The sequence below is a fragment of the Emys orbicularis genome, chromosome 23, assembly GCF_028017835.1.
Source record: "Emys orbicularis isolate rEmyOrb1 chromosome 23, rEmyOrb1.hap1, whole genome shotgun sequence".
NCBI classification, from domain to species: domain Eukaryota; kingdom Metazoa; phylum Chordata; order Testudines; family Emydidae; genus Emys; species Emys orbicularis.
In genome coordinates, this window is record NC_088705.1 from 11553482 (window position 1) to 11575094 (window position 21613).

The 21613-nt window shown below is 45.2% G+C and overlaps 1 protein-coding gene across 4 annotated transcripts; it reads left to right on the top strand.

Moving 5' to 3' along the window:
* FAM76A (family with sequence similarity 76 member A) lies at window positions 1–20296 on the top strand. 4 transcript variants are annotated; one of them, XM_065421644.1, is made up of 10 exons: window positions 1–148; window positions 606–670; window positions 2244–2298; window positions 2870–3022; window positions 4108–4265; window positions 5441–5527; window positions 6206–6337; window positions 13855–14053; window positions 15112–15213; window positions 18391–20296. In XM_065421644.1, exons 1-10 carry the CDS (start codon window positions 68–70, stop codon window positions 18475–18477), a joined length of 1119 nt encoding a protein of 372 aa, XP_065277716.1. In that variant the 5' UTR covers window positions 1–67; the 3' UTR covers window positions 18478–20296. The 4 variants fall into 4 exon arrangements, with proteins under 4 accessions (XP_065277716.1, XP_065277717.1, XP_065277718.1 ...); XM_065421645.1 differs by having other exon boundaries at window positions 13855–13990; XM_065421646.1 differs by lacking the exon at window positions 6206–6337.
* Window positions 20297–21613: the final 1317 nt, after the last annotated feature.

Here is a 21613-nt window from a genome sequence, read left to right on the forward strand (position 1 = left end):
GCCCCGCCTCGCGGCTGCCCGACCGCCTGTCCCGGGTTAGGCTGCGCCTGTCAGTGGGGGCGGTGGGATGGCGGCGCTTTACGCTTGTACCAAGTGCCACCAGCGCTTCTCCTTCGAGGCGCTGAGCCAGGGGCAGCAGCTGTGCAAGGTCCTGGGGCGCGGGGGGCGGGGCCTGGGGGACTTGGGGGCCCGGGGAGGAGTGGGGGGTGGGGGGCCCGGGGAGGGCACCTGGGGGGATGGGGTGTCCTGGGAGGAGTGGGGGCACCTGGGGGGACCCCAGGGAGGAGTGGGGGGATGGGGGCACCTGGGGGGATGGGGGGCCCGGGGTGGGGGGCCCGGGTGTCCTGGGAGGAGTGGGGGCACCTGGGGGGACCCCAGGGAGGAGTGGGGGGATGGGGGCACCTGGGGGGATGGGGGGCCCTGGGAGGTGTGTGTGGGGGGCCCTTGGGAGGAGTGATTGCAGGATGACTGGTCCATGACCATTGCTGTGAAGAATACCTCTGCTTTGTCCAAGCTGTTCTGTTGTTGTGTTGGGGGGGGGGGGGGATTGTTGAGTCTTTGGAGAACGTGTGTGGTAGAAGCACTAACTCTACTTTTTGCTGCAGGAGTGTCGAATTGCGCATCCCATTGTCAAATGCACTTACTGTAGGACCGAATTCCAACAGGAAAGGTAAATTTCTGCAAAGCTTAAACACTGGACAATAAAAAATAGTTGGTATCTGCTTCTTTAATACATATCCAAAATGGTCCCACTTCAGCATCTTGATTCTCTCAACAAGGTCCCCTTTTCTATGTGTGAATTTAGCATTTATTGACAGCTCTGGAAACTGAAATTTTCCATAGAACAGGTACAGCAGAAGCAGTACCGGTAGAAGCTTCACACACACTGGCCCACTAAAGTAACTTCACCCTGATCTTTAGGTATCAGCCCGGAAAGACTAAGGAGACAGTTTGGTGGCCTTTGAGAGTTCTGCTGAGAAAGTGAACTTGGTACGTTAGTGCCAATTGGGACAGGGCATGTAATGGGGGAACAAGACTGAGAACCACCAAACTAATTTCACATAAGCCAATGAGCAACCATCAGTTGGTAATAGCTTTGGGTAACTAGTGGCCTATGCTGTTTATGAACTGGCAACCGAAAGGTGAAAGGCTTCATATCCTGTTACCTAAAGCCCTGAGCCATCCTTTCTCTCCGCTCCCATTTTCTGTTGTAAAATGTTTCTGAAACTAAATTCCTGTCCTCCTCTCCTTCCACTGGTGATTCTTTGTGTCCATAACCCATAGGCCAATTGGTTACAGTAGCCCATTCCTTGAAATCCTCGTTATGCCCCTTGTGTTCTGCCTTCAATGATCCAACATTCTGTCCTACGTCATCCGAGTGCTTGTAGGGGCCAGTATTGTGCCCTTTGATGAGGCTCTAATCATAGTCCCAATCGCTGTCAGGCAGACACATTCTGTGCTCTTGATTTTGCAGCATGGTGTGTGGCATTTCTTCCTGGGTGGTGCTCGGCTGTATCTTTCAGTGACGTGCCTGGGTGCTCCTGGAAGCTGTTCCCCTTCTGTGTTTTGGCATGCAAAAATGATTCTTATTCTCTATGCTGTAGCGTAAATACCTGTCTTGTCCTTCTGCATTTGTAGCAGTAAACATGGTTTTCTGCTTGGTTTTAATTTCATTTTTGTGAATATATGAAGAAGAGGGACCAACCATCCCGTTGAGCATATTTCATACAGGCACTGTGCAAGGTGGTTCCCTGTTTTCTATCCTGCATATAGGGGTCAATGAATCTCAATCCTGATCTGCATCAACCCTGCTATTCTAGTGCTTGCCCTCTCCGGTACAGAGATTATCACTAGTGCTAGGTCATGTGGTTTAATGCGGGGTAAATGTCCACAGCAGATTAGTTGGTGACCAACTAACTCGTTTTGTTGGTGACCAGAATCCCAAGTGAGCAAATACGTGCTGAAATTAAAGGCTGAGGCCTTAATTAAATTAAAGGGGCTGCCTTATGAAAATGCTGTCTTTCAAGAATACCTCACTCTGGTAGATTATCATCACCAGGCAGGGATAGCAAATACATTTTATATAAAAGCCACTAGTGAACATGAATACAAATATCCTGTCAGGAGAGTTGTATGGTTAGGGGAAACTTAGCTCTCAAGCGCAAAGGGCTTAATCTGTAACCAGATATTGCTGGTACAGTTATACTTCATTCTTGCTTTTTCTTAATCTTTTGTTTTAATAGTAAAACCAACACAATATGCAAGAAATGTGCTCAGAACGTGAAGCTCTATGGAACGGTAAGTGCCGGGGACTCTCCCGTCCACCTCGTAATTATAAGGCTGTTTCCATTGTCTTTCATCCGAAAGTGTGTTACAGCCTGTCTGCATAGGGGTTACCTCACCCACTACTGAAATGCAGTGTCCTTTTGGGTGAAACATAAGACACTTTTTTATGGTGAATGGCAATACTTCTCATGACTTTAGGACAGTAAGTGACCTATCCCATATCCAGTTGAAACTAAATGGGGGATTTAGAGAAGTCAGAATGTGATCACCTAAATTGAAATTTGACCAGGAAACTGGAAGAAACATTTCTTCCCTTTAGGATGAGGTTTGAAGCTTAGGTCCTGACCACTTGTCATTAAAGATCCCATGACACCTTATGCAGAAGTCGGTATAAGTTCAGGTATCCTGGCCAATCACATATACTGCAATTAGTGTGGATGCCTGATCACTAGCTTATCTAGATGCATGTACAATTCTTGGGTCACTATGAAGATGAGAGTGTTTGAGTGATAGAAAAATGCACATGTGCCATGTATTTACAAAGCATTGCTAACCTGTACAGTATCTGTCCTCCTTTTTAAAGCCAAAACCATGCCAGTACTGCAACATAATAGCAGCATTTATTGGCAACAAGTGCCAGCGCTGTACGAACTCAGAGAAGAAGTATGGGCCACCCCTCTCCTGTGAACAGTGCAAGCAACAGTGTGCATTCGACAGGAAGGATGATAGAAAGAAGGTGAGTTTCTATGTAAAATGGGGACGGAAAAGGTGAAAAAGCTAACCACAGTAATAGCCTGTTCATCTTCTGCACAGAGTCACAGGATCTCAGCAACAGTAACATGTCAGCTATAAAGTATTTTCTGGCCAGCTCAAGAATTTACATTTGCAGTGAGAGATGTTAAAACACTAAGTTCATTGGATTATTTTATATTTTCAGCACTGTGGTTCCTTGATCAGGTTTTATTCTGAACTGGACTGAGTGTAGATGCTCACACAAGTGAAAAGGGACCCACTCCAAAATGGGTGGTATAGATAAAGGGAACTTTACATACTGTGAATTGTCCCAAAGTTAAGCATATGCACAAGTCTTTGTGGATTTAACATGAGCCCCAGGCCTGCAGTTTTGGATGCTATATAAATAGTTCCCACCATCTGGATAAAGCCCCTTTAGAGCAATAGTTTTCAACTTGTGGTCTGCGGACCTGTTGGTGTCGGCAGACTATGTCTAATCCTTAAGGGATCCACAAAAGGTTGTTGTTACCATAGGACAGTGGTTCTCAACCTGTGGTCTGCAGACCCCTGGGGGTCCACAGACTATATCTAAGATTTCCAAAGGGATCCATACCTCCATTCAAAATTTTTTAGGGGTCCACAAATGAAAAAAAGTTGAAAACCACTGGCATAGAGTATTAGTGTTCAGGTTCCCAAAGCATGTGCCTTGGAGGTCCAGGTGTTGAGCTTTGTGTTTATAAGAACCCAAATTGCACAGGATGTGATTTCTTACTCTACAATGTCATGGGGAACATGCAATATAAACAAGCCAGGAAGTGTCATCTCAGAACAGATGGTAGCTGTGCCAAGTTTTTATCACTGTGACTGTGCTGGTTGCACTGGCAGTGCTGAATGCAGTCAACACCCTTTCTAACCACATCAGGGACCCCTCGAGTCACTGCCTGTGTGTTGTTTGAGACTGCATATCTTGTGTCTGTAAATCCTGAGGGTGGTCGATCTGAAGTTGCCATCAGGCTACTTGTCTACTCCGTGCTTGGGAAGTGGGGAGGAAGCAAGATAAAATCCTCTGACTCCTACCTTGCCTTTCAGGTGGACGGGAAGCTGCTGTGCTGGCTGTGTACATTGTCCTACAAACGGGTCCTACAGAAGACCAAAGAGCAACGCAAACATCTAAGCAGCTCTTCACGGACAAGCCTGCAAGAGAAGGAGCAGTTCAGCAGGCTCAGCAGTGGCAGCCACTACAACAGGTAACTGGGGTGGGAGGGATAGCTCAGTGGTTTGAGCATTGGCCTGCTAAACCCAGGGTTGTGAGTTCAATCCTTGAGGGGGCCACTTAGGGATCTGGGGCAAAATCAGTACTTGGTCCTGCTAGTGAAGGCAGGGGGCTGGACTCGATGACCTTTCAAAGGTCCCTTGCAGTTCTAGGAGATAGGATATCTCCATTAATTTATTTTAAATTAATTTATTTTAATTTAATTTATTTTAACTTGCATGTAAATGCTGCATAGATGCTCCGTTCCAGCACTTTCCTCCCGCTGGAGGGCTGACTGCTTCAAACTCATCAGCCCCACTTCCAACAAAAGTGGGAGAAGTGTCTTGGACCTCACTACTGCGTAGCTGTGGTGACTTTTAACATCGTTGTACATCTTTTTTCGTAAAGCCTGGATAATTCTGACTTAATGAATATGCAAACCCAGTAGTTCTGACCTAAACTCCTAATCGTGTGACAACTCTATAGTGAGATCTGTTTTACAGAATGTTTACTGACGTTATGCTGTTTTCTCAAATAATTAAAGCTAAACTGCATTTGTCAAATTAATGACAGAAGTGCATTAACTCATTCAGTAGCCTTGCTCTTCCGGGTGACCGAAACTGGGGTACAAAAAGGGAAATGACTTGTCCCAGATGACACGGCAAGTCAGTTGGCAGAGCTAGGACTCCTGACTCGACCACTAGACATGTTTCCCCAGCATTCAGATTAAACACTGCAGCTGAGATCACCTAGGAGACTCTTGGTGATGTTCCCTAGTTTGAACATCTGGGGGCTGCTGCTGAGGTATTCTCAGTGGGATGAGCTGATTGGGGAAGGTATCCTTTTCTGTGCATTGCGGAGTGTATTACAGTTCTTGTTGATATTGGGTCAACTTAGATTTATTTTTAAATATACGGTTTTGAACATTGAATGATCATGAGCCTAGAGGTTTGATTGGCACATTGTATAAAATAAACTCTAGTTTCTCTTTAAGGAATGATCTTTTATCTGGCCATCGCTATGCTTGGAGCTCTCTTCTCTCTAAGCTTGTTGTGGGTGTGCTTTAGTGGGAGATGATAGTTATCTGTGCCCCTTTCTTGTTTCCAGACAGTCTCTGATTCACAGGCCTTTTAGGTTCTGACATGTATCTTCATTGTTTTTCCTTCATAGCCAGAAAACCTTATCCACCTCCTCTATTCAGAACGAAATTCCAAAGAAGAAACCCAAGTTTGAAGCCATATCAGCCAATGGTGACAGGTGAGCCAGTTGGTTGGGGAAGATGCCAGTGGGTGCTCTCATTTAAGTTTGTGTAAGAGAGAATTCAGTGCAACTACAGTATGCTTATATGATAGAATGGGGCTCTCAAACATTGGGACTGCAAGGGCTGCATTAGCAGCTTTCTGGGACCCCACAGGCCAAGCCTACCTGGCACCTAAATGTACGCTTGAAAATCAAAAGATGCCCTATGTTTGTACTTACTAGAAACTGCTTGTTGGTTGAGTTCACCAGCAATTACAGCCTGCAGCCTGGATCAGCTTTATCGTCACCCTGCAGTGACAGGGGAAGGGTGGCCACAGGCTGCATGATGGGGCTCTGATCTGCAGTTTGGGCTCTCCTGGGCTAGAACCTTATCTATTAGAATAAAAGCTAGGCTGCAGTCAGAATAAAGAATAGAATGCAGGGAGACAATCATAGAAATCTTATCTCCCCCCTGTCCTGGGGGAGGGAAAGTGATAAACAGCTTCCTCTGAACACGGTGGATCCGATTCTGCCACTGCTATATGCATGCAGCTCCCGTTGACATCCGAGCTTGCATGCAGCAGAAGCAGCAGAACGGACCTCACTAGCTGTATAAGGAGAGAGTGAGATGGATATTTTTTTTTACACTCTTGTACATGCATATTTTCATTCCTCCCTTTCCTCTCTGATTCTCAGCGTTCCTTCCTCTCCCGAGATGCTTTGCCCCCCTACCCAGAGTGCCCCGTCCGTGTTGGTGCAGTGGGCTGCTTCCCAACAGAGTCCCGGTGCCCATCATTATCCTGTTTCTCAAGGCACTGACGTCCTGAAGTGAGATCACCTATCGTTTTCTCCCACCCCCGGTTGCCCTCCTGCCCTGGGAATTGTCTCACATATGGAAACTGTCCCTATCGATGGCTCTTCTTCCAAACTGCATTGAATTGGGAACATAGAGCACAGCGTAGGCTCATTAGTGCCGGAGAGTCTTATTAAGTCTGTTGAAGTCACTGGTAAAGCGCTCACCGTCCATCTCAATTGTTCATCATTTAACTCCAAATCACCTCTGTCCTAAGGACACCTGTTAGCCCATTGTCTGTGGCTATTGATGTAAGAAATGCCAAAGTATGAAACTGAGTTTAAAGAATTCTTTTAGGGTGTAGCGGTTGCACAGTTCTTTAAACTGAGCTTAATGCTGATTGACTGGAGATTGAACGCCACCTCCCCCTGGCCAGAGCAGGTACAGCACAGGCAGTAGCGCTGCAAGCTGCCCTCTACCAGTACACCTCAACCTTGACCTCTAGGGTGCTCTATTCAATCTTTGGCACCTCTGCTGTGTCTGCCAACCGTGTTGTAGGACAGTGTCACCTGTGATGGTAGAACTTTTAAAATACCTGCTCGCTAGGAACTGGAGTGAGCTCCTTTAATTCATTTCACATAAACTATCTAGCAGCCATTAGCTGGTAACAAAGCTTGCTCATAAGTTACCTGGAAGCAAAAAGGCTCCATGTCCTAATCCATTTAAAAAAAAATGTAGCAAATGATAAATAATTCAAATGACTTCATTTCAGTTTACTCTTGTACCGTATCTTGTTCTCACTTTAAAGCCTTGGTAGGCTGTGATCCTCACCACAAACTTACTCTAGTCTTAGGGAAATCCCATTAATAAGTTATACATAATTATAACTACTGCTCCTAAGCTCCAACAGCGGGCTCTGTGTTGTCCAAGACATAAGTTGCAGCCATTTTAAATATGACTCTGTTGCTGTAGGGCAACAGTAACACTTAGTGGCTAGTGTAGTTTAATCCTGGGGCTGTAATTCCTTGTCGATGTTCCAAACAATAGTTAAGTTCTATGATGCAGCTGCCCCTATCTTTAACTCACAGAGACTGCTTCTACATGGGTGACCCCTCTGTGTTAGAGCTGAGGGCAGCTGCGTCTTTATGCAGAGTAGGTGCTGGCCTTGGGCTCTAGGCAAATTGTCAATGCAGCCTAGGCAAACTGTGTGTGTTCTTGGGCTCAGTGAATTGGTAGCAACCCCTTCGTGGTCCAGCTTATCTCTACTCTTCACCTTTGGGGGCTTTCCATCCTGGTGGATGCAAGTGGGAACTCCTCTGTTGCGTTTAGCTGCTGAACTCTCTCTCTGGGCTTTGTAGGTTCGTGTTTAGTATCTCTGAGTTGATGATGATCATGTTCTATCACACATGTATTGGGATTGTTGAGGGACATTTGAGTTATTTATTTTAAAAAGTCTCATTCTGGAGTTTTGATGGTTAACTTGGGGGGTGAATTCTACTGTGCGGGGAGCGGAGAGTCTGAGCGTGGCACAGGCTGAAGTTAGGTATCGTCACCACCCAGCTCTGTCAGTGCAACTCAACACTGCCCTGCAGCAAATCCAACCTTACCGAGTCCCACAACTCTGACAGTGGCCCTCACTCAGTTCACTGCTCTTCCATTCCCAAAGACTCTGATGGTGTGTTCCCCACCTTGACTTGAGCACCTGTTGCTAGTCCAATCCTGAGCCACCTCAAACAGGTGTGCCAGAGCACCTCAATCCCGGCCCGCTGCACCCAGCCCATAGCTTCTCCCAAATGTGTCGTGGTTCCGGTCAATTGCACCTGTATTCCCCCTCCATGGTTCCTTAAGAGCACCCACTGTAGGCTCCCAATTCCACAGCTGTCACCTCTCTTGGGCAGAGACCCATGTCTTTCTCCTTCCTGAGTGGGTTTTGCCAGGCTGCACAGTTCCCTGCCTTCACTGTGATATCCCCAGCAAGCCAGACTGCCTAACCAGGTCAGCATCTGCATTTTGCTCCAAGGTGAAAACATTACAGAGAAAACACATTAAGAACAATAAAAGAACCTACATGCATGCTAATAAGCTGACCATAGATCACTCCCCAACTCCAGCAGAGTTTCTGGTAGGAGTTTTCCCCATGGTTACAAGTTGATAACAGCCTTAGCTCAGAACTAGCACACTCGTGAATAGTTTAGTCTATCCTTTCCTTGGGCCTTTGATCTTGAGACTCTGGGAAAAGGTGATCAGCAGACAGTAATTCTCTGCTGGAGCCTAGCTTTAAAAGGCTGGGCTTTTGCATTGCAGTGGTGGGGAATTTGCATTCATCTCCCACTAGAGATTCCCCTGGCAAACCACTTGACACTTTGTCCCAAAAGTCCTTGTCAGGTCCATTGTTCAGTACAGTCCTTTGAAGTTCATAACATTCCCAGGGTTCACATCATCTCTTTCCCCAAGAGAGGTTACATGCAGTCTCAGCCCATGATAATACATAATCATTGCATTTAATACAATGGACTCCCAAGTTACTTTAAACTTAATTCAATAAGGTTTTTCAAGGATACTGCATGAAATTGCCATATCTGTCTCAATGTGGTCTTACGATATAGACAAATGTTCACAGTGGATTAGATTAAAACACCAACACTCCTTTCACTTGTGACCACCGACAGAGTCCAGTTCCAAGACGTGAAAAGCTAGTATGCTGACTCACTATACCACTGGGCCATCTCTTTAGCACAGAAAGATCATAAAAACATCTATCTGATCCTTGTAGGTGAGCCCTAAGACACACATATGTTCACCCATATTGTCCTGAGGGAATACTGAGCAGCAAATGCTATTAAATAAAAATATTCCCATATGCACAAAATTTCTGTGCTTATGCGTAAAGTACTCAGTTTGAAGGCACGGAGAGGGTGGTTTGGGGTGAACTGCTTCTGCCTTGATGTAGTTAGTTCAACCTTAGGCCAAGCTACTATTTCCGTTTAGAAAATACTTGTTTAGGCAGATTTTTTCATAGTTGGGAGGAAATTTCTAAGTTATTTTTAGTGTAATTTGAATGCTAACCTTTTAAACCAGCCTGACTTTAGTAGCAATGTCTCCAAACAACTGAAACATCATCCCTGAGAAAGGCAGTGGTTATAGGAAAGGCGTGTCAACCCCAGAATTGGGCCTTCCCTAAAGTGTGCAGGGATCATTGTACCACAGTTTGTATATGTCAGGGGTATATTTTGGTTGGACTTCTTAAGAGGCACTTTTTTTACAAAAAAGTATTTGTTTGTTTTTCAGTTTTATTTCTAATTTTGTAGCTAACTTTGTAGCTTCCACTCCTAACTTGAAGTTAGGTTTGAGATTCACTCAAGACAGGGAAAAGAAACCCTTCTCTTATTGACATGGCTTTAAAAAAGTACCCTCTGTTTTTTTTTCACCTTGAAGTAATTGCAGAGGCATGTTACAGCAGTTGGACCTCTGAGTACCTGATTGTGCACACAGATCAGATAGGCAGATGCCTGGCCACTCTGAAATATACTCACAGTTTGCACCTGCATAATTACCCCCCACTGTCTGTTTCTAGGCACCAAACTCAAGGGTGAGTTGAGGCTCTTTTTCAGTTTGGGGCCTCCGTCTTTACTTGTGACTTGCCAATATTTGTTAATGATGCAATAGGATGAGAACCTCTCTTTAAAACAGTCTCAAGATCTCTCCCTTTTGTTCTCTGCTGAGGTGAGCAGATGGGTCTTTCTTCCAGTCTCCTCTTCTGCCTTAATAAGTACTCTTGCCCAGGAGCAAACCAGGGAGTGCAGAATTTCCTGAGTGGGTGGCCATGGGAAGTCTGAATCTCTTGGCAATGTTTATTAGCTTGGGATACAGCAGGATTCATGAAGCAAACTTCGAACCGTTAGTGATTATCTTTAAGAACTCCTGGAGGACAGATGAGGTCCCAGAGGACTGGAGAAGGGCAAACATAGAACCTATCTTTAAAAAGGGGAACAAAGACCAGGGAATTATAGACTGATCAACCTAACTTCAATATCTGAAAAGATACCACAACGAATTATTAAACAATCAATTTGCAAGCTCCTAGAGGATAATAGGTCGATAAGGAGCAGCCAGCGTGGATTTGTCAAGAGAAAATCATGCCATATCAACCACATTTCCTTCTTTGACAGAGTTACTGGCCTAGTGGATGGAGGGAAGCAGTAGATGTGATATATCTTGATTTTAGTGAGTCTTTTGACATTATCACACACAAACTAGGCAAATGTGGTCTAGATGTAGTTACTATAAGGTGGTTACACAGTTGGTTGAAAGGCTGTACTCAAAAAGTATTTATCAGTGATTCACTATCAAACTGGGAGGATGTATTTAGTGGGGTCCTGCAAGGGTCTGTCCTAGGTCTGGTACTAGTCAATATTTTCATTAATGACTTGGAAAATGGAGTGGAGATTATACTTATAAAATTTACAGATGGCACTAAACTGGGAGATGTTGTAAGCACTTTGGAGGACTGGATTAGAATTCAAAATGACTTTGACAAGTTGGAGAATTGGTCTGAAATCAGCAAGATGAAATTCCATAAAGACCAGTGCAAAGTACTACTCTGAGGAAGAAAAAATGAGATGCACAATTACAAAATGGGGAATAACTGGGTTGGTGGTAGTACTGCTGAAAAGGATTCAGCAATTATAGTGGATCACAAAATGAATGAGTCAACAATGTGATGCGGCTGTGAAAAATGCTAATCTCATTCTGGGGTATATTAACAGGAGTGTTGTATGTAAGACATGGGAGGTAATTGTCCCACTCGACTCAGCGCTGGTGAGACCTCAGCTGGAGGACTGTGTCCATTTCTAGGTGCCACACTTTAGGAAAGATGGGGACAAACTGGAGAGAGTCCAGAGGAGAGAAACAAAAATGATAAGAGGTTTAGAAAACCTGACCTGTGAGAAAAGGTTAAAAATATTGGGCATGTTTAGTCTTGAGAAAAGAAGACTAAAGGGGGACCTGACAACAGTCTTCAAATATGTTAAGGGCTGTTATAAAAATAGTTCTCCAGGTCCACTGAAGGTAGGACAAAAAGTAATGGGCTTAATCCCCAGCAAGGGAGATTAAAGTGAGATATTAGGAAAAACTTTGTAATTGTAAGGATAGTTAAGCACTGGAATAGGCTTCTAAAGGAGGTTGTGGAATCCCTGTCATTGGAAGTTTTAAAGACCAGGTTGGATCTTTCGGGATGGTTTATGTTTCCTTGCTCCTGCCTCAGAACAGGGGGCTGCACTTGATGACCTCTCAAGGTCCCTTCCAGTCCTGCTTTTCTATGATTCCGTGAGCTCCTCCTGGCCAAGGAATGGAGTAGGATAGGCAAGGACTTACTTGTAAACAGACAATTCAGTGAAGAAACTTGGCTCTCCCTCCACAGAGAGTATCTTAGTTTTTGCTCTCCTCTGCTCCCTCTCCCCCAGCATGTCTATGTGGTGTGTGGAAGCCTGAAGCTCTTGTTCAGAGAGTGGAGATGCTCAGAGTGACATTACTGCATTGTGCATGTGTATAAAGGTGCTGGAGGCTGCTTTGCTTCCCTCACTCCAATTTGGTACCTGCGTGTCGCATTGCAGAGAAGTAGCCCGTTACAATGTTATGGGGTGCAGGCTCTCGTTTGGGATGGCTGCCTACGACGGTCGATAGGCGAGCAGTTTTAAGAACAGGTAGTCTCCTCTACTGCATGTGCAAGAGCCATGTCTACGCTCAGAAATTATATTGTGCTGGAACACGTATTAACTAACACAATGTTAAATGCTCAGTATAGACAAAGACTGGCTATGTATAACATTATGGGTTCCACCATAGGGTTAACCCCAGCCAGCTGACATGCAGTTAAATACATCTTCTTGTCTATACCAAGCATTCAACATCATGTTAGTTAACGTGTTCTATGACAATAAGACTCTCTAATGCAGATAAACCGGCACAAACCTGCAGTATTCAGCTTCCCTTTCCTCCCTGGCCAGGACTTCTTTCCCATCCCAGCAAGGCTGTCCTGTTACTTTTATGACCTGCACAACTCCATTCATTGAATTTCTCCCCTTGGATTCCCAATAGGGATCCTTCTCCACCACACCACATAAGGGAGGAAAAGCCTTTCTCCATCACATCCCAGAGACCCTGTCCCATCATTCAAACTATGTCCAATTAGATTCTGTCTTTTCATAGTACTGCAGAAACTCCCTTGGGAGGCAGGCAGCAGATATTCTTATTCCCATTTTACAGATGGGGAAACCGAGGCACAGGTGACATAACTTGTCTCAGGCCACAGACTGAGTCAGTAACAGTTACATTTATAGTCTAGTGATCCTTGGCCTTCAGTGTACCAGGCCACACTGCATTTGCCTTAGACTCTACCAATACTTGGGCCGAATGCACAGTCCAAATAGATGGTCCAGGTGAGACACTTGCATTATTTATTATTAATTTTCAAATAATTTATACAACAGCAATAGCAGGTAATATTGGGAAACGCTATTCCTTAGCACCAAAGGGTAACTATTAGACATATTGTAAAGACAGACTAAACAGTACAGAAGGTGGTGGCTAGGTAGATACTTGTGGCAGGGACCATCTCTTTGTTCTGTGTTTGTACAGCGCCTAGCACAATGGGGGGTCTGGTCCACGACTGGGGCTCCTAGGCATTATTGCAATACACACAATAATAAACTTAGCTGCACAGAACATTGGTAGTTCATAGGGAGACTTCCTGCTTTATCAAAGATGGGGAGTGTGTGCCTCTCACCCAAACAAGCTGTCAGCCAGCCAGCTAGATTCATAGTGTCTGAGGGTGTGTGAGTGGTATCCCAGAAGGATGTGTATATCTTCCCTTCACTCCTTCTCTCTTCCTGAATAGTCCTTTGATGTGGTAATGAAGCTTTTTTCCAAATCATTGTGCCATGGCTGGAATCAAAATACAAAAAGCTCAGTGCATCTCTTCCTGTTTCCCCCTGAGATAACTTTGGCTGTAACCTCTGTGTGCCCTTTCTATTGTTTGTTTACGTTAGGGGGTTAATTTGTTTCTTTTTCTTGTTCCATTGTTTACCAGGGCCCTGATTTGCATTTAGTGAAAGGTTTTCTCCCACTGCCATGGATTCCCTGTGACCTCAAGAAGGGTTCCTAGGTGATTGCATAAAGTTTCATTAACTCATTGATTGCTTTTCCACACCTCTTGGTTTGAAAATGGATCGTTTCCATGCAAGTAAAGGTAGTCTCAGACAGTGGCTAGTGGTTGAAAACATCCCTAACAGTCCCCCGTCCTTTCTTACTGAACACTTAATATTAAACTTGTCAAGATACAAATTGTATTGCATATCAGGACATCAGCCATCATGCCATGCGACTATCTCTGAATTCCCATGGTGTCTGGTTACAAGGTCGTAGGTACCTTATGCATCCTTTGAATGGATGAGGTTATTCAGATGTCACTATCTGCGATGTCATCTGTGAAAGGGCTTCCATGTGGTGAGTAGAAGGGTGTGTGATGAGATTCTTTCCCTTCTCTCTCTTGCAGCTTTTCTCCAGACCTTGCCCTGGACTCTCCTGGCACGGACCATTTCGTTATTATCGCCCAGCTGAAGGAAGAAGTGGCCACTCTGAAAAAGATGCTGCACCAGAAAGATCAGATGATCTTGGAGAAAGAGAAGAAGGTACAGCCCTGGACCGCTTCCACACAAAAACTGCAGAGGGAATTATGGACAACTTACTTAAAGGTCTTTACCTTGCACATGTGTACAGTGTCTGTCTTGTTAGCCTTGTGAAAACCAGCTAACTCTCAAGTGGGTGTTGTCTGCAAGCTGGTTAATTTCCAGGGTTAAAGAGCCAGGCACTGTGGCAGGAAGGAAGGTGGCTTTCTGGCTGTTTGGAGGTGGGTGGGCCAGGATTGCAGAGAGAATCAAATTCTGACCATCCACTGCCACACAATGAACATTACCCCTTTTTCCTTTGCCTTGTGCTCCCAGTGTGCCCAGCCTTATGTGCTGCCAGGGCCTGACCACTGCTGCAGTCCAAGAAATGTCAGTAGGCAGGTAGGTTGCATGTGGGGTTGAGTCCAAGAAAGCCCATAGCTGCTCTGTTTGCATAGGGAGAGCAGGCAATGCTCAGACAAGCCTTACTCCCCACTTGTGGTACCCTCTGCTTTGGCAGTCCCGAGTCCCAGGCAGCTCTCCTGATGCACCTCAGCTCTGGCTGCTTTCACAGCATGGTGTGAGAATCATCTTTCTGACTCAAAGTATTCCTCATAATAGTCAGACCTTACTTAGCACGCGACAAATGTTAATTAATCCACTCCCACAAACCCCGTGCTCAGGTGGGTAAGTATCATTATCTCCATTTGACAGAGAGAGAAACTGAGGCACGGAATGGTTAGTGGCCTGTTGGTGCTCAGCAGGGCAAAAATGAATAAGAGCTATCAGAGGTCAGCCCCGCTGAAAATCAGGCCGCAGATTAATTGCCCAGAGTCACAGATTGCACTGGGGTTACTAAAGATGCACCCATGCTGGGACCCTGCCTGGGTCCCACCTTTGGTGTCAGCCTCAGCTCTTGGTGCAAATCCTCTGGCCTGTAGTTGGGCAGTAAATGTTCTGAACTCTCCTTGGCCTACAGGAGCTCAGTGTTAACCCACATGGTGCCTCTCTGAACATGTTCCTTTCTCCAAGGTGGCTTCTACAGAGACATTTTCCAGGGCAGGGCATCTGTTCAGGGTGAAGGAATCTGGACACGTCCCTTTTCTCCTCACTCATCCAAAAGCTGCTTGCTTGTTTCTCCTTAGATCACAGAGCTAAAGGCCGACCTGCAGTACCAGGAATCCCAGATGAGGGCAAAAATGAACCAAATGGAGAAGACACACAAGGAAGTCATGGAGCAGTTACAGGTGATGGCATTTCTATACTAATTTGCTGAGTTGTGATCTTTGCTGGAGTGACTGAGAACACTACCTAGATCAGACACTTCTCAGCCTTCCATCCACACAGCTCTGCTAATGCCTTTCAATCCTGACCTGAAATACTGCCTGTTAGAATAGGACTTGGCCCCCCCAGTGCTCTGCAGTGCACCTGAATCCTTAAAGTCCCCCTTGCTATTCTCATCCTGGGCTCAGTTTTTTTGTATTGTATAGTTGTATCCTCTGCAAACTGGATGGGAACCATGAAACACATTTTACTTATTACCAAAGTCAAGCTTGAATCTAGGTGTCAAGACTGTAAGGCCTGTTTGTCCACCCATTGCACCACCGAGCTCCTGATTTGATTTATTAGCTCAGTAGCCAAGGAGAACAAAGCCTAACAAACAAAGGGTAGTGCTTTTTGTTGGACTAAATAGATATCATTGTAAAGAAGTCCGTGAGCTTATAGGAAATGTCCATTTTTTTTTTTTTTGGTCAGGCCATGAAAACAGTGTATATCAGCGGGGTAGATTCTGGTCTGCAGTAGATCAACAGGGAATTGGTTAAAAGAAAGAAATTGTATATGGGGTGCAAAGTTCATCTCCTTAATTACTCTGTCTGGAGTTTACAATCAGCTAAAGCTCTAGCAATGAAGGAAAAAAAACAAAGGTGCGGATAAGACACAGCAGAAAATGTTCTTTCCCCATCACCACACACCCAAGTTAATTATTAGGGTAGGACAGGTTTTTGTAGATTACAGTTGCTGTCAGAAATCTATCAGTGCTTGTGAGTTCCTGTCCACTATGCAACTTCTTAAGTTGTCTAAGGCTAGGTCTACACTACCCGCCTGAATCGGCGGGTAGAAATCGACCTCTTGGGGATCGATTTATCGTGTCCCGTCGGGACGCGACAATCGATCCCCGAATCGACGGTCTTACTCCACCAGCGAAGGTGGGAGTAAGCGCCGTCGACAGGAAGCCGCAGAGGTCGATTTTGCCACCGTCCCTACAGCGGGGTAAGTCGGCTGCGATACGTCGAATTCAGCTACGCTATTCGCGTAGCTGAATTTGCGTATCTTAAATCGACCCCCCCCTGTAGTGAAGACGTAGCCTCAGATTATCCCAGGCTTTGAGCAGTCATGTTATGGATGGGTTGAGACACCTTCTTTTAGAACTGAAAAATTAGGAGACTGGATGGCTTGTGGGGCTGGTATGGGAGTTAGAGCCCGCGACCTCTTACGTTGTCTGCTTGAATCTTCTGAAGTGACCCAAATTGTTCCCCTTTGCAGGCTGTTAGGTGGCCTGTGTAGAGTGAGTTGATATTCTCATTCCAGTTCCTTGTAGACAAATGTTCACGTTACATGTTGCCACAAACTGGTTGCCTTTGTTGGAAGTCTCAGCAGAGAAGCCAAGGACACTGAGCTTCCTTTTATCTCTTGAGATGGTCCCTCCAGATCAGGGCAGAAGCACATCTGTTGGGCACCGTGTGGGGAAACTGGCACTGCCGCAGCTTGTACTGTACGTGTTCTGTGGCTGAAGAGAGGACTTTAGTCTCCAAAGCTGTCAAAAGAATCAAATAACTGAACTGGCTTGTCCGCGTACACCTGTCATTCCTGGGTGGAGAAGTGTGTGTGTGTTTTATACTTAGCTCTAAATGAGACAGCCCAGAACTTTTGTCTTTCCAGTGTCTGAGTGTAAAACTTCAGCTAACATTGGCAGAGGTTTTGGAAACTATTTTTCTCCAATGATTCCAAAATAAACGTTCAAATGGTGGCAGTGTATAGCAGGCACCTGGAAGCGTTCATAAGATTCACTCTTTTAAGATTTTTTTTTTTTAATGTCCTGTTTTTTGTGGGGGAGCTCAGGTTTGTGTGGGTCCCTCTGTTCTTAAAAGCTGAAGGAGGCAGAGGAAATTCCTTTCCACTCTAGCCCTGCATACCTGTAGCATCCATTCTCTTGTTTCAGAGTAGCAGCCGTGTTAGTCTGTATCCGCAAAAATAACAGGAGTACTTGTGGCACCTTAGAGACTAACAGATTTATTAGAGCATAAGCTTTCGTGGGCTACAACCCACTTCTTCGGATGCATAACTTCGGATGCATAACATGTGCATCCGAAGAAGTGGGTTGTAGCCCACGAAAGCTTATGCTCTAATAAATTTGTTAGTCTCTAAGGTGCCACATTCTCTTGTTTGTGATCCATCTGCCCAGGGCAGCTGGAGACTTGGCTCACACAAGTTCTCAACTGTAGGCAAGGGTCATTCTAGCACCCTGCATGCCCACTCAGTGCAGTTTGCATGCAGGGTGCTAGAATGCATGCAGAAACCTATCATTAGCTTGTGCTGTATCAACAAGATAAGCAGAAGGCCAGAGAGTTTGGAGAGCGGTGGGTCAGGGGCTTCGTAGTAATACAATGGAGCCTTTCCCTTCTAGTTGCCTGGTTTGAATCCAGTCTAAGTTAGTAGTGACTGAAAGTTGTTACCCACTGGCTGTTTGGTGATTGATGAGAAATCATCTGTCTCGTCTCTTGTTCACTGAGACCTGGATTCGTGTCACAGAAATCACCAATGCAGTAATGCTTCCTGGTAACATTGGCAGCCTTGCTAAAGAGGCCGAGAACGAAACCGGCCAGGAATACCAATCGAGCCACTCACCCCTAGAGTTGGTCAGAGTTGAAGAGGATTGGGGGTTCAGTGTGGGGGGAGCTTGCACTGCCACTACCCATCCTGCACCTTGTTCTGTGGACTTTGGTCTCCAGCGCTGTTAATTCAGCACTTCTCACAAATAAAAAATGAAAGGGGATGGGGGAAGGAAAGGGAAGCTTCTCAGGCAACTTCCCGTGGAATTGAAAGGTCCCTCCCTATCTTGTCTAATGAAAAATCACGTAATCTGTTGTGCTTTGTGATGGAATCTGATTGCCTGCAGCACTTGGGAAGGAATTCCCCCCTCCTCCCATTTAGTTTGGTCAGGTACATTGGCATTTGCCTGCCTCTGCAGCGTCAGGTGTTGCCAGCTGGTGGAAACGGAATACTGGACTTGCTGGTGTGATCCAGTACAGCAACTTCTACATCCCTTTTGGTCTGCATCCAGGAAGCCAGCTGTGCCTGTCCAGGTAGTTCTTGGGTAACAATGATCCATGCCATTAAAATACCCATTTTCACTGTGTTTCCAGGCCAAGAACAGAGAACTCCTGAAGCAAGCAGCTGCCCTATCCAAGGGCAAAAAGCCTGAGAAGTCAGGAGCAATAACCTCCCCTTAAAACAAACTGGGAGCTTCCCCAGCATTAACCCAGGAGGCCTGTCTGTTCGGCTGGAATCCAAACCTCAGTCTTGTTACTTTCCTATCGCTATGGACTCGATGGAACGCCTGGTGTCTGTTGCCTTTCGACAGCATGTTTGAGTGTGTCTGGTTTCAATATCTGTTGAATACTGTTATATAGCACAGTGATCCACGGGGAGCGGCGTACCCGCACAGCTTGCTGTCCCCCAGGCCCTGGAACTAATGGTCTCCAGAAGAGACCTGTTTGGAAAACAGGTATTACCACTGCCACTTCATACTTTAGAAAACAGGGATCCTGTTTTGTTGGAGACCCGTCTCTGCAGTTTAAAATCTGCTGGGCTGAGGCACAGTCCGTTGTTGGCTGTTTTTCAGGCTTGCCAAGAGCTTTGGGGGGCACGGTGGGAGCTTTATTTTCAAGTGTTTTGTTCCTCCTTTCAAGGGAAGCTCTGAAATCGCCTTCCCCAGAGAGAGAGCAGGGCGCAGCACACTGATCTGCCTGGAGCAGTTAAGCTATCTTTCAAAAACTGTTCCAAAATCCGGGCTAGAGATTTTTTTTAAATATTGGCTTGGCAAACCTAACTGCCTGTTTTGATCACTTTTGGTTTGAGAGTCTTACAGAATAATTGCGCATAACCATATGGTGGCCCTGTGGGGCTCTGGTTAGTGGCTTGGGCTAATCTAACTTCGCTGGCACTGCTTTCTGCAGTAAAGGCAGAAGGAGAGCTTGAGGCTGTCTTAGACATGCTCTCCCCTCCCCAGTCCCGGATCAAGTTGATCCTTTTACATCTTCTCCTCTCCACTCCGCTTCACTGACGTCAGATGTAGGATGAGGCTGGTTACAAGAAGTGAGTTCAGTCAGGTCAGTAATGACACAAAGTAGGAAGTGCTTCTTGGGTGCTGGGCAGAGAAGCCCCCAACCTCCATTCCCAACAAAAGCCAGCAGGATAAAGAGGAGAGCTGAGCTATGCAGCTCTCTGAGCCCTGCCCTCAGGGCATCTCTTAGAGGGGGATAAAAAGCACTCTGCCATTAGGGGGAAATGTGCAGATGGGCTCTCAAGTCAGCAGGTTCCAGGCCAGGTTACTCCATGGAATCCCGGTGGCCAGCCCTATTCACACAAGGTGGAGAGAGCGCTCAGGGGTTGGAGACCCTACCTCAGGGGAGTAGGGGAAGGAAACGACCTTAATGTAGACAGGCACCAAATGGAAAGAGATGAGACACTGACCCTTTGAGACAGGGCTCGCGGCTCTAGCTGGGTTTTTATTAATCTTTTTAAGTAGAGAGTTGCCATTTTTTTTTATTAAGATGAATTTATTCAATGGCACTTTTCAGACGTTGTTAGCTTTGAGCGTGGAAGAGCACATTGAAGCATCAGATACTGTCGCGTGGTTTTGGTTTTGGTTTTTAAAAAGACTTTAGGATGCTAAGAAATCATTGCACTCTGCCAGAGTGTGACAGCCGGAAAAAAAAAACCCCATCTAATTTTATACTTCACATATTTTTAGAAAAAGTCTGAAATGTATCAATGGGATTTTTTTTTTTAAATGAGGGCTTTGCTTCTTAGCTTCCCTCAGGACACACAAATAATAATAGAAGGAGAAGGGCCTTGTATATACAATGTTGGGGTTTTTTTTAATTGTGACACATTGATCATGCAACTGAGTAGCTGATGTTTTGTAGTAATAACGTCGTTTCTTTGTATGTTTGTAATAATGGAGATTTTAAAGGGATGCTTTGATTTGTACAAAACTCCGACAAACGTTAAAAGTGTTTTAAACAAAATCCTCTTGATCTGTGTGATATTTTCTGTTTGCCTTTTTTGAGCTGAATCCCTAAAAGGCATCCTTAGCTCTGACCTGGCACTGATTTGTCTGCTGAATCCTGGCTGTGTACTTGAAGCACAATGGTCTGGTGGTGCTAGTCGTGGGTGTGGTGTGTGTGGAGAATTGAGCAGCATTTTCTTTATTTCGGCTTTCTTGTATTTTTGCTTCTATCTTTTAAGTTCTCATAGTCAAGACTGTTGCAAGAATCATTGTCACTTAACCAGTTACATCTACACGCTTCAAATTTACCCCGGATGTGCCAGACAAGAAGATCCTCGTTCATTTTGCTTCTCCAACCAGAATTGCTTCATGCACCAAAACTAAACAGGGAACAGCACTCGATAGGAAAAAAGACTAAAGGGTAGATTTTTCAAGGTACAATGGCAGATGCTTAACGGCCATTTGTGCCTCTCCCCTAGATCATCTGTTAGTAGGGCTGGTCGAAAAAATAGGTTTTTAGTCAGGGGAAATTCCAATTCCACAAAATTTAATCTGACAACTGAACATTTTCAATTTGGAAATGCTGTCATAGTGCATCATGGGAGTAGTTGTGTGGGCGTCCCATGCGTGTATTCTCCTCTATAGACTGGACATCCATGATGGGTGATAGCCTACTCTTAGAGAGGGAAGGCAGTGCACATGGGAGGTGTAGTCTGGCCACAGAGCCTAGCCTGTGGAGAATGGGGACATGAAGCAATCAAACTACTGTTTGCCTTGAGCCACCCCGACAACATTTCCAAATCAAATATTTTAGGGTTTGGATTTTGTTTTTTCAAAGAAAAATCTTTTTTTTTTTCTCTCTGCAGAAAGCAGGAATGTTAAGTGCAATGTTTCATTGAAGCTAAAATCCAATTTTCTGTCAAAACAGTTTTAATGAAAACTTTTGACCAGCCCTGGCTTTTAGGAGGTAAGTGCAAAAGAGTCTGATGAAAAAAGAGATATTGACCATATGAATTTAAATATATTTAAAAATAAATTGGAGGTGGCTTGGTCCAAAGCACCACAGCCTGGTCTAATGTTATTGTTCAGAAGCAGTTGCCATCACAGTTTCTGAACCCCAGAATGGGCAACAATGATTACATCCTAAAGCCCTTGGCCGTGGTCCACCAACCTTAGTGAAAGGAAAACGTGTGTGTTTTCTTTATGGCAGCTGTCAGGTCTCAAAGCCCTTTTCAAACATTTGTGTGACTTGCTGGTGGGGGAGGGGGAGAAACTGGACACATGCTCTGTTTTCCCCTCTTATATGTTTATAGAAGTCCTGAAGGGGTTGGGTTTCTTCTTTAAACTTATGTGTT

What these genes read in the sequence shown, in the direction of transcription:
- FAM76A (XM_065421644.1), top strand. Translation starts at nt 68, where the DNA reads ATGGCGGCGCTTTACGCTTGTACCAAGTGCCACCAGCGCTTCTCCTTC. An exon ending in ACGTGAAGCTCTATGGAACG is followed by an intron (nt 2,299 to 2,869) that starts GTAAGTGCCGGG and finishes TCCTTTTTAAAG; the next exon opens with CCAAAACCATGCCAGTACTG. An exon ending in AAGTCATGGAGCAGTTACAG is followed by an intron (nt 15,214 to 18,390) that starts GTGATGGCATTT and finishes CTGTGTTTCCAG; the next exon opens with GCCAAGAACAGAGAACTCCT.